The sequence below is a fragment of the Anopheles merus genome, chromosome 3R (genome assembly GCF_017562075.2).
Source record: "Anopheles merus strain MAF chromosome 3R, AmerM5.1, whole genome shotgun sequence".
Classification (NCBI taxonomy): Eukaryota; Metazoa; Arthropoda; class Insecta; order Diptera; family Culicidae; genus Anopheles; species Anopheles merus.
This window is the reverse complement of record NC_054084.1, coordinates 46,372,808-46,385,848: the sequence shown is the minus strand read 5'-3', so window position 1 is coordinate 46,385,848 and position 13,041 is coordinate 46,372,808. Positions and strand designations below refer to the sequence as shown.

At 41.0% G+C, this 13,041-nt stretch overlaps 1 protein-coding gene across 1 annotated transcript; it reads left to right on the top strand.

Moving 5' to 3' along the window:
* The first annotated feature begins 322 nt into the window (after positions 1 to 322).
* Positions 323 to 5,383, top strand: LOC121596289 (rab GDP dissociation inhibitor alpha). Its single transcript, XM_041921094.1, has 3 exons — positions 323 to 1,085; positions 2,360 to 2,835; positions 2,925 to 5,383. Exons 1-3 carry the CDS (start codon positions 692 to 694, stop codon positions 3,384 to 3,386), a joined length of 1,332 nt encoding a protein of 443 aa, XP_041777028.1. The 5' UTR covers positions 323 to 691; the 3' UTR covers positions 3,387 to 5,383.
* Positions 5,384 to 13,041: the final 7,658 nt, after the last annotated feature.

Sequence of the window (13,041 nt, the reverse complement as noted above, 5' to 3'; positions counted from 1 at the left end):
CATTTTTTTCCTATGGATATTCAATTTTCCAGTCGTTTAAGCTTAATCTGTGGCGCTTGGGACGTGTGGTAGGAACCTATAAGCAGCTTGATTTCAGCTTCAACAAATAGTCATATGGAAACATATTGTAATTTATTATCTGTACAAAAAAAGACTCATAAGTTGAACGACAATGGCGTAAATCATAGCATTTGATCGTTGTTCGGATCTGTGCAAAAACTGTTCATTCAATTAAAAATACATGTCCAGATGGGCGCACACAGTGCAATGTCAAAGCAAGAAACTGGATAATCCGTGCCGGTTGGTTGGTTCGTGACTTCATCATCATCATTTTTTCATCTCATGTTTTTTCTACAGTAGCGTAGTGGTCGATTTTTGCAGCCTCTATTTTCCTGTGCGGTGGACAGCCGAGTTTCTCACCGAATTGGGCAGTGTGCATTATAGGGAATATTGTGCGGTTTGGTGCAGGTTCAAGTCGGCAGGCTTACACGTGCAGTGGTGTGGTCAGCAGCGTGCAATTGTAGCGAAAACCGATCGGTGGTTGAGAAATTTCCAGCAACTCTCGAAAACTTATCGACACCTCCCCGTCATTGCGTCGAAATCGTGTGCGCGCTGTGCAGTAGACTCCCTTCCCGTGCGAGCAGTTGAATTACTAGTCCAGCAAAAGGCCATCGTGTAACGCACCGTCATCATGGATGAGGAATACGACGCGATCGTGCTTGGAACCGGCCTGAAGGAGTGCATCCTCAGCGGAATGCTGTCGGTTTCGGGCAAGAAAGTGTTGCACATCGACCGCAATAAGTATTACGGTGGCGAATCGGCCTCGATTACGCCTCTCGAGGATCTGTTCTCGCGGTTCGCCGTGGATCTGCCGGAAGGAAAGTATGGCCGCGGTCGGGACTGGAACGTCGACCTGATTCCGAAATTCCTGATGGCCAACGGGCTGCTGGTGAAGCTCCTGATACACACGGGTGTGACCCGTTACTTGGAGTTTAAGTCGGTGGAGGGAAGCTACGTCTACAAAGGTGGCAAAATCTCCAAAGTTCCGGTCGACCAGAAAGAGGCGCTGGCATCCGATCTGATGGGTACGTAATATTTTGAGATGCGTTGCGAAAAGTTCGAGAAGCTGAGCCCCCTTTGTTCGTCCAAACACGGGGGCTCCAGCAAAAATTTCGGCACTTTCCAACCGTTTGTTCTTTTTCTTTTTCCTGCATCCAAAATCTCTCTTCGCTCGGTTCATTCGTTCGTTCGTGGCTGCGGCGTACTCCCATACACGCACGCACTCGCTCATGTTGATTGCACGTAATCTTCCGTCCTATTCCGTCGTGTTGGGGCGGTCTTATCTCGCTTTCGCGTTGTCTCTCTCTTTCTTGCTTTCTTTCTCTCGCTCCATCGCTATCTCTTTCTGTAAAGCTCTCTCTAGCTTGCTTGGTTAGCTCTTTCTGAATTATATTGTCCATTTTCCAATTGCACAGTAATGGGGCGCACAAGCCGCAACACTCCACCAGCCAGTCGGCGAAGGAAAGAAGAGCAATGCGCGAAAGAAAACACATGAAAACACGTAATGTGTTGTGGGGCAGGGGTTTCGGAAACGTAGGTCGAAGAGTACGAAAAGCGAACCAAAACGAATTGACGGAAAATGACACGTTGCTAGATGGGCTCGAATTTTTCCTGCTAGAACCCACCCGGGAAGCATATTTGCGCTCTCGTTCACACATACACGCTCTATCTCTTTCTTTCTTTCTTCATCGATATGATTGTATGTGTGTATTTATGTGGTGACGATGATGGTGATGTTGAGGGCATAGGGCATATCTTGCTTAGGCGAAATATGCATGCATTGCCATCGTTTTGTAGATATGGAGAAAGCATATCTTCTCGCATATTGACCACGAAGAATCAAAATCGTTGCATAAAATTATATTTAAAAAATCTAACGAAGCTTGAAATGAAGTCGCGCTTGCGAAAACGTGCAGCAAAATTACTCATTTGAACGTCCACACGCGGATGAAGTGTGTTATGACTCGTCAGCGTTTCCAATCGTACGATACTTATCTTTCGATATTGAACATGAGACACATGAACCAAAGATGAAATTCGTCATTATTAAACGATACATTTTTAGTAAATTATCACTACTACAGGCGGCTTCCTGTCCATGACTTTACTGCATTCGCTCAGTTTTGTCATCTTTTGTAAGATTAACTACATGCGGGCCTGGAGGTCTAACAGTAATACACAAACTGGGTCGTAAGGCGAAAAAAATGTTCCTTTTGCTATTAAAAAATATCTAGTTTTCATTAAATGTTATGGAAAAATAAAACTGACTTAACAGTAATTTGCAATTGACTCTTTACAGGGCTGTTTGAAAAACGCCGCTTCCGCAACTTCCTGATCTACGTGCAGGACTTTGTCGCTGACGATCCGAAAACGTGGAAGGACTTTGATCCATCCACCAAGGACATGCAAGCCTTGTACGAAAAGTTCGGACTGGAGAAGAGCACCCAAGATTTCACCGGTCACGCCCTGGCCCTGTATCGCGACGATTCGTATCTGACCGAGCCGGCTATCAAAACGATCAATCGCATCAAGCTGTATTCGGACTCGCTGGCTCGTTACGGCAAGTCGCCGTATCTGTATCCGATGTACGGTTTGGGTGAGCTGCCCCAGGGCTTTGCCCGGCTGTCGGCCATATACGGCGGTACGTACATGCTGGACAAGCCGATCGACGAGATCGTGTACGACGCTAGCGGCAAGGTGGTCGGCGTACGTTCTGGCGAAGAGGTGGCCAAATGCAAACAGGTCTACTGCGATCCCACCTATGTACCAAACAAGGTAAGAAAGTTTGGCCAAACGATGGTGGTGGTGTTGCTGGGGGTTTAATTTCACACTCACACATTTCCTCCCGCTTGCCATCCCAACAGGTACGCATCACGGGAAAGGTTATTCGCTGCATTTGCTTGCTGGATCACCCGATCCCGAACACGAAGGATGCTCTTTCGACTCAGATCATCATTCCACAGATGCAGGTCGACCGCAAATCGGATATTTACGTATCACTCATCAGCTCGACACATCAGGTTTCGGCCAAGGGTTGGTTTATTGCCATGGTGTCCACCACGGTGGAAACCGGCAATCCCGAGGCGGAGATTAAGCCCGGTCTCGATCTGCTCGGCCCGATCGCACAAAAGTTCTTGTCCATCACGGACTACTACGAACCGACCGATGACGGTCTGCAGTCACAGGTGTTCATCTCGCAGTCGTACGATGCAACTACGCACTTCGAGACGACCTGTCTGGACGTGCTGGACATTTTCAAGCGCGGCACCGGGGAGGACTTCGACTTTTCCAAAATCAAGCAGGAACTTGGTGACGAGGAGCAGTAAACAGGTTGCAGGCAGTTGGAAGGAGCAGGAAGCATGGTCAGAAAGCATACAACAAGCATACAAAGCATAGTCTGAGCGGATAGAAAAGCGCTTCGGTTGCGTTCTGAAGTGGAAATGGATGATGCGGGCGGAAGGCCAATAGATATCATCATCTACCCTATCATTTATCAATCATTATTCCAAGTAGGGCTTTTTGTAATCTTTATTTGTTAAATTGTGCTTCGAAATATCATCAGTAAAACGCCGAACGTACAGCGGCCGGAAAGTGGCAACAGCTTCCGTGCTGAGTGTAAAGCATATGCGTGATGTGAAATCTACTATAACTTTAATTCGTTTGCGCTCCTCAAACGATTCTAAATGTGTTTCACCTTCTTTCATCCAACTTCCCGACAGTTGAAAAACAAAAGATCTATATGCGCATTTGGGATATAAAAGGAATCGCAATGAAGCAGTCGGTATCATCTTCTTGCGAAAGACTAGCGCAGAAGACGAATAAGCACATCGACATCGTGGATAAATGCGTTCGATCGTAGTTGTTCGGAGGCGTAAGCATTACTCTATTATACATTATCTCTTATTGTGAATGATGAATAATCAATAACAAAAACCAGCCAAAAAATACTAAGAAAACTAAAACGTGCGAAATGTTCGAATCCCGATTCTAAATCTGCTCCGCCATCGTCTGCTTCTCTGGCGTGAGGGAAAGGGTTGAGCAAGAATGAAAGAAATGTTGTTCACATCGATTGGTACGGCTCTGCTAACGCGCCAGAGATTATTTTCCTGTGAGAAGAAACCTTTAATTCCTTTAGTTCATCTATCTGCTACTTTGCTAAGCAAGGGTGGACCTGTCTCGGTTTGCACAAGATCGAGTCGCTGATGTACGTACGTTTCGTATGCATGAATGCTGTAAGCAGTCAGTCGTCCGTTTAACCAACGGGATGGCTAATGCAAATAAATTGTCAATACTTTTGTACAACGCCTGTCCCTGGACAAAACGGTTCAACCAGGCCTTTCTGGTGATAACCTTGAATCGGTCAAAGTCAAAAGGTATAGTTGCTTAAGAATCAATGAACAAAAACAAAAGAGAGAGAAAGAGAAACAAAAAAGGCGATGCATGCAGTTTTGCGAAACTTAAAGCGTTTTTTTTATTATGTTGATGATCGAATTGAGAAGAATGGAAATACTAACTGTTGCTAAAGCTAATTACGATGAAAATGTATGTAACAACGAGTAGTGAACCGTATGTGTTATTAGAAACCAACATGTGAACGTCAACATCATCAAAAGAGTTAAACTACAAATTCAATATCTGCGCGTGCTGTGCCCTACCGTCAGAAAAAAGGGAAGGCTTAACAAAATGGCATTAGAAAGCGTTTCACGAGCATTCCTCCACCACGCCATTTAAACTGCAAATTCACAAACATAAAAAAGAGAACAAAATTAAAAGAACTGCGTAGCACGCACGCATCATGAGTGTATCTGCAATAAATCCGAGAGCTAAACATGTAACATCACTCTGCAATAGCGAAAGGATGTTGAATCCTAGTGTCCGCTTGTAACTTGCATGGCGTGGCATAAATGGCGATATCGAAATAAACGATGTACCACAGATTATATGAAACTTCTTTCACTTTGGTAAAGTCCAGGTTGTTGAAGCGAGGAAAAGATGTTTGCATTGGTTGTTTCACTCCGTTAAGCCTTCCGAAGATTTTTGCTTTCAAAACGAAGTTTTGTTCTTTGGTCCGAATTGCCTTTCGCATCAAGCTGATTAGATTTTTTTAACAAGGGTAATGAAACATTCCTTTGTAGCTTATACTTTCCATACACTAAATTTCTTCCTACGATAGAAACTAAGAATGTGAAAATTGTCAAATTATTTTTTTTCTTCATATTTTCAGGTGCCGGCGTGTTGTGCTATCAGTAATTATAATTACAAATTATGGTTTTGCAATCGTGAGAATAGAATATCGATTAATAAAAGGTACAATATCTACTTACTTTGGGAGTTTCTTTTATTTCCTACCAATCCCTTTGCATAATGAGGGATACATGCCTGATACATTTGTTGAATTTGTTAAACGAATATTGGTCCCATCCGGAACTCGAGGGTGGAGACTTTGGGAACCATCTATAAGTCAACCCAGATCCAGGCATACGCTGATGGTATAGACATCATTGGTCTGCGGCTCTTCTATGTAGCAGAAGCCTACCAAGCGATCAGGCAGGCGGCAGAGAACCTAGGATTGCAGACAAACTAGGCAAGGACCAAACTGATGGTAGCAACATCAGCGACCCTACCAATAACAAATCCAAATCTTCGTAGGCGTGATGTACTGATAAGAGAATACACTTTTGAAGTCGTCCTACCTATACTGCACCTACCTATTCACCTATACTGTAGAACCGTTAGAACCGGTCATTCTACAGCCTGAGACAGCAGTTCACCTAAAAGAACTTGTCGCGACGGAAGAAGCTTGAACTATATCGCTTTTATGTAGTACCGGTACTCACATACGCCTCTGAGAGCGTTCGAGAGGAAGGTGCTCAGAAGGATTTCTGGCCCAGTATGTGTGGAAGGACTCAATGTGTGGAAGGACATATGGACGAACCGTTATAACGACCAGCTATACGAAGTCTACTGTACGAAAAGTGTGCACTGTGCTCAGAGAACGCACTGTGCAAAGAGTGCTAGCACTTCTGCACTGGGCTAGCACAGTGCTAGCACTCCCTCAGTGTTCGTGTGCGCACAGCACACTTTACCCATTACATTAAACTAGTATCAAGTTCGCCAGGGTCCGGTGAGCAGGCCTTGTTGTACGCATGGAAACGGACGACCCAGCCCGTAAAGACCTTTTAGCCCGTCCTCAAGGACAGAGGAGGGCCTACCCCAAATTGAGGTGGCAACAGGATGGCGTGAAGGTGTATGCCATTTAGGCCGGGATAACGGATTGGCAGACGAAGGTACGAGACAGTGAGCGGTTTTGGATACTCCTGAGGAAGACCAAGCGGTTGTAGCGCCGGATAAGTAAGTAGTAAGAATTCAATAGTTGAACACATTTTAGCTAGCATGCTCTTTAGTTGAACGCTTGATAGTTGGTTGACATTTCAATTAAGAAGCAAGCGTTTGTATGAAATACCGATTTTGGAACAACTTACAATTTTCTCATGGGATGCCGAGAGAAATTAAAGATTTTTTTTCTATGCAAAAACGTGCCAACTAAAAAGCACTTGTTCAATAGTTGGTAGGGAATCGAAGATCAACCAGTGAGTTCGGACTGTAATACAGGATCAGATATGCATGATTCCAATATTGAAATCAAAGTCTATATAATATAGAGATCGATGCATAGCTCGATTTTGGTCCACCATTTTGAAAGCTTATTTTTGACAGTTAGATGAAAAAGCTTGTGAACGATTCCACACAACCAAACACTTTTAAGGGCCAATTGTGCTTTTTCTGCACAAAACCTAGTGTAACTATACATTTCCTTCTCATGTATGTGGCATGGAGTAGTTTTTTCACTAATTCATCAGTTAAACACGACCAAAATCAGGAAACAAGCCTATTAGCTTTGGTCCTTTTGAGCTGCACATGATTTCGTCCTAATTTTGGGCACTGATCTTGTTATAATCAATAATTGTACTATAATTCTATCTTTTCTTGATATTCGTCAACTTTTTAAGTGCAATATTACGAACAAACGATGTAAAAATGACCGAAAATGCATTCAGACCACTGCATGCACACCAACTAAAACCTCAATGTATGCTGCGATGAAACTATTTAAGCGTTAAACGGTTAAACGGTAGACCGGTGGATGAAAAAATCCAGCTGTCAAAACTTTCCCACGCTTTTTGATCAAATGTTCTGGACGACTCGACCTCTGTTTTATATGTATAGATTGAACTTGATTGAAATGAAAAATAGCAATATGTAGATCATACCATCAGATCAAACCAATCTTTTTTGGCAAAGCTTTCGTCTTGTGGTGGATTGCGTATAGCAAAATTTTAGTTGCAAAATAGTTGCCATTGGTTAAAGCCACTGGGGTAACACCGGATACTGAATAAATGTAGTCAGTCTTAGTTTTCTCTTAGATCGATTAACATCACTTTTATATCGCTCTCACAGACTCAAAAGCAATAGTCAACACGGAAGATACCGCATTAGACGACCGTTTTCTTTTGTGTTTTCAACTCAGTGAATAATCTGCAAAATAATTGTACATTTGAAAAACTGAAATGACAGTCTTAGTTTTCTCTTAGATCGATTAACATCACTTTTATATCGCTCTCACAGACTCAAAAGCAATAGTCAACACGGAAGATACCGCATTAGACGACCGTTTTCTTTTGTGTTTTCAACTCAGTGAATAATCTGCAAAATAATTGTACATTTGAAAAACTGAAATGACACGTTTATCGTGACTACATTTCTATCTCCTTTGGCACAACAACCGTTGTCTGTCAAGGCCTGCGTGCCTGTACCACTAGTGAGTTTGGCTTTCAGGGACCTTTATTGATTACCCATAGCAGGATAGTTAGTCCTACATTGAACCCATGAATGGCATGTTGTTAAGTCGTTCGAGTTGATGACTGTACCACGAGACCGGCTGGTTGATTACATCTAGAGCAGCGGTCGGTAAACTTTTGAGGTAAAGGGCCAAATTAAGTAAATGATCAAGTGCCGCGGGCCAGGAGAATGCGGTTTTTTATCATTGCGCTTAAATTATTACAATTTAAACTTTTAGAAACCTCTTAGGTATTATTGTTGTTTTTCTGTAATTATATCATCTAAGCATGGTTCAAAATTGATGATACCTACTTTAAAAACTAATTGTAATCTTTAATCATGTGAGAATCGGCAATAGATGGCTAAATAAATATCGAAGCAAACGTGGAGTCAGTAATTATTAAAATGCTTTGTGGACAAGTCATGCCATGTCAGATAGATTGATAAATGATTCCTTATGATAAAGCACTTTGACAATCGTTGAACTCGTAAACAGCAACAGTGTGGAATCGTCGCTCTCGTTAAAACAACAGGGGTTTTAAATGTTCGCTTTTGCTTTCAAATACGATCAAAAATATCGCTCAAATAGTTTGAAGAGAAATCAACTGATTTGTGTGAAATTAAGAAGAACGAATAAAACAACATAAAAAAATTATCGCGTGAAAATGTATGGAGCTATTTTACTATATTTAAAACATTGTATTGCATGTATTGCGTTGGCGAAAGTCAAATGCTCTCCCCATCGCAAAGTCGCATGCAAAACTTTAAATAAAAATATTGTAACCAGGCTTTAGTGTATCTCATCAACATACAATTTCGTATGCGATTTCCTTCATTCCGAAAATCTTATTGTCGTGTTAAAACAATGTTAAAATTATATAACGGTTGACGGTTGAAAATTGACAAATTTATGGGATTATCAAGGGATTATCTTTACCCGCTTTAACAAAATGTTATTTGCACTTTGAAAAGTAGTATCCAATGAGACAATACAAACCTCTTTCAGTCACCTTACCTTAACACCTCTATCAATCGAACTCTAACCATGATGGCCCAAAAAGGGAACCAACCAACTTAGAAGCGTGCGCGATCAACGAATAACATCCCGTAGCGTCTAAAATTTACTTAGTACAAAAGTTTGTCGTCGCATAAGAACGTTACGGCGTTTTGGTCGCCAACATCTTAGCACTATTAGGCAACCATCAAATCATCGAAAGAAAGCCCAGGTTCATTTTTGAGGTTCCAAAAGATGCAAAAAATGAAGACAGAGGGACAAGTGTCTACATTAATGCGTTATCTGGATCAGGAGATCGATACAACCCGCAAAACAGTGAAATAGTTCTTGATAAACATGAACATATGTATATATCAGGAAGCAAAAATCGCGTCCACTGGCTTCGCAGCGGCAAACAATGACGCCAAAACTCACTGCTTTCATTTTAGGTTAATTTTGGCAGAATTTGGATATGAAACCTTAGTCTCCAAACTGGTGCAACATCCGTCACATGTGTTCCATCGATTTTTTCTGGATCAACATGATGGAAAAGCTTTTCTCTAAAAATTTGTCGCGAAAACTTAGGATGCCTTCGTGCATCATGGTAAAAATTCGGGATAACTGACGAAAGGCAACTCGCAAAGTCTGAGATTAATTTGTGCAAGTAAGCTTAAATAATTACCTTTCAAATGATGTAAATGTAAAGAAATTTTCTCTCCTAGTTTTTTTTTTCTACAGCTATCGAAAAAAGGATACGGAACAGTGTCGTGTATGAAAAATGTGTTGTTGGTTCGCGGGTTCGCGTCATAGGCCTGGTGGCAGCGCTGAGTTAGCACTTCGCGATGGCGCGGTAAACTAATCGAACATGACCTTGCGTAACAATTGCTATCGATGTGATGCGTCAGGTGAAAAGCGGACTTTCAGTTATGCCAAACCGTGGGAACTTTCGACGTTATGCCACCTAGCATACGTAAACCTTTCGGATTGGAGTTTTGCTCACCGGCCTGCTGATACACGTTGCGTTTGTTGGAGACAGTAAAGCCTTACCTTGGGTAGGGGGACAACACTGCTCATAAATGAGTTGAAGGGATAAGATGTAAGATCTTGTGTCCGATCAGAACTGACCTTCTGTCCGTTCTGGGAACTGGACCTTCTGGGTGGTGCTTCCACCATGGTAAAACACGGAACCGCAGTAAAGCACGGGACGCATGTGCAGTGTTTTACCCGGCTGTGCAGTGCGTTAAGCGGGTACGCGATAGCATGGATGCTACAACAGTAAAATCGTGAAATTGGCTTGAAGTTACCTGCCGTTTTATGCATAGAACTTCATATTTTATTCGCGGTTGCTAGCAAATACAGTATGACCTCACTGGGTGGAAAACAATTGCGAGTACGCACTCAATAGTTGTGTTGTTTGACAGACTGCGAATGTGATGAATAAAAAAGCCACTGAAAAATTTATTCAGACAACGTAGCGATCTAAATTGAAATGTATCGCAAGGCTTTTCTTAATAGCTCCATGACTACCACGCCGGTGTTTCTTTCTGTCAAAGCTACCTACAATGGTTTGGAGACCCAACTACAGTCAACTATCTCTTATTTAAGAGGCGATGGGACTGTCGAATAAGAGGGGGTTTCAAATTACAGAGGTTGAAAGTGAATGAAAGGTCCGTACAAACAAGAAGGAGACAGAACATTTAGTATGCAGCCTTAACTTTTGCTAAAGGAAACTGTGAGCAGGATTGCCAATTTGAGCTTACATCATTCAATAACCATGGCAACACCATACACAAATAAGAGGGATACAGATTTCAGAGCTTTTCCAAATTAGAGCGACAAAAATGTACTCGAAATAAAGGGACTGTTTTAAAATGTTCAAATAAGAGAGGTTTTTTTAAATTGGAGAGGTGTCAAATAACAGAGGGTTCACTTTATTACGGTACCAACTAGTGAAAAAACTAATTAAAAATTACCCAACTAATGAGGCTATAATGCAGCGGTTTTCAAGCGGTGGAGAAATTCCCCCACGGGGGGAAATTTGACTCTTTTAGGGGGGATTTTTTTAATCAACTTTTAGCTAAATACCATGGATTGTTAAGTTTCGTCCCCTCGCTCATGAACTTGAGTGCCTATGCCTCAAAGTGAGTGGGGAATGAAATCCTACATGCAACTTACATGGGGGAAAGCTGGAAAAAGGTTGAAAACCACAGCTATAATGTATAACCCGAGCCATCATATCCAACATGTTCAATTTAATATTCACGCTACGTTTAACCATTGCTTTTGAGGTCTTAAAGTTTTCAGTAAAAAAGGGAGGCAAGGCGAAAACTTTACGTCAAAAAGATTTCAGTTTCGCGAGCTATAATCTCATCCGAAATCTTTTTGACATGAGCCCGAAATCTAAAAATGATCGCATTGTAGATGTGAAAAGGGAAAAGAAGAGCATTGTTACAACCAAACAATTATGTTGTCACGCAACCCGGCAGTCAACCACTCTTCACTCATTAAAAAGAGTGAGTCACCACTCTTCATTAAAAGAGTATCTATTTTCATTTGGTACAATTTTTTCACAAGTCTTCACTTGCGTCAAATGACAGCGGATTTGTGCACTCCGGGTGTCCAAAAGGCGGCTACACGAACAGATATCTTTTTGACATAAAGATTACAGATATTTGAGTTTTCGCCTAAAGTTTTCGGTGTACCAATGCCTTTAGTTTTGGTTCTTCTATTTGGCGTAACAACCTACTCGGCCATGCGGGCTTATACATGTTCTCCAGATTTATTTGTGCCATGCAGCCGGATAGTCAGTCCTTTATACGAGGGGACGATCCATATGAGAATTGAACCCATGACGGGCATAGTATGAAGAGGTACGAGTTGACGACTGAACCAAGGGACCGATGCTCTCGGGCCATATTTTTCCTTTCACTCTTGTTTTCCATATACAGTGGTGGCCACCTAAAGCCCGCGTTAGAGCTTCAGTAAAATTGAACGCCCCAACTATTTAATTTAAATTTCTCAACTATCTAGAGTATAAAAAATGTTTAGTAATTAAATTAAATACGTTTCCTTGTGATTACCCGATTTGTTCACGGTAAAACAATCATGGTCAGCGGAGAATCACAAGAAAATGAATTTAATTTATTAATTCAATATTTTTTAAATATTTAGATAGTTGGGGAATTGAATATCCTTTTTTTTGGTGTACAATAAGCCATATTCTGATAAATATTTGATGAAATTTTGCAAAATAACCCAAATTTCACGTTCTCTTTCACGCAAGGTCGAAAGCTACCTTAAAGTCAGACACCTTGTATTTTGCCATATTACCTGAATTCGGGGCACATTGGACAGTTCCTTAGGCCACTTATTGGATTTTTTTAACTCATCTTTGAGAACACTCTTGAGCTATGCTCAGGCATGAAATAAGGCCGATATCTTAATAACGTAAGAAAAGGTATGACAGTCATGCGGTCTACCAAAAGTCGGATAGTCTCGATTTCTTAGTAACATGACCACGTAGCTTGCCAACATTAGCAAATGTTGTTCTACAATCGTATAATATCAGTTAATAGTAATAAATGAATGATTAGGATATCTTTCGATACAATGATGTAGAAAAATATTTAAAAAAAATCCCTTTTCGTGGGTGGTTTCAAAAAAATCATGTTTGTGCCATCAAGCTGAAATCTACGTGAATATAATTAATTGATAAGAAAAAAACAGAACAAACTATTTTGAAATAAATTTATTTAGAAGCCAAGCATCAATAAAAAAAAATAATTTGGATGCGATAAACTTCGCGCAGGCTGACGAAATCTAAAAGAAGCATTCATTATTAAAACTGTTGAATCTCAAATCTATGGGACAGAATGAGCGCTTATGCCTCAAAGTCTTTATCATTATCTTGCCAAAGATGTATACTATTTACTTTATTAACATGTTCAAACATGCTATGTTACTAAGCCTGAAGAAAAAATGTTCTAGCAATGCAAAACAGCAATTTATACTATTTGAATAATAATCAATAGCATTGAGGCAATTAGGTATTTAATGGCAAGCAAGACCGTAAATCTTTATCCTTATTTCATTACTGAGGGTTTTAACAGATATTAAAGATTTAACATATACAAAATTATGAATTATAA

What these genes read in the sequence shown, in the direction of transcription:
- LOC121596289 (XM_041921094.1), top strand. Translation starts at nt 692, where the DNA reads ATGGATGAGGAATACGACGCGATCGTGCTTGGAACCGGCCTGAAGGAG. An exon ending in GCTGGCATCCGATCTGATGG is followed by an intron (nt 1,086 to 2,359) that starts GTACGTAATATT and finishes GACTCTTTACAG; the next exon opens with GGCTGTTTGAAAAACGCCGC. An exon ending in CCACCTATGTACCAAACAAG is followed by an intron (nt 2,836 to 2,924) that starts GTAAGAAAGTTT and finishes CCATCCCAACAG; the next exon opens with GTACGCATCACGGGAAAGGT.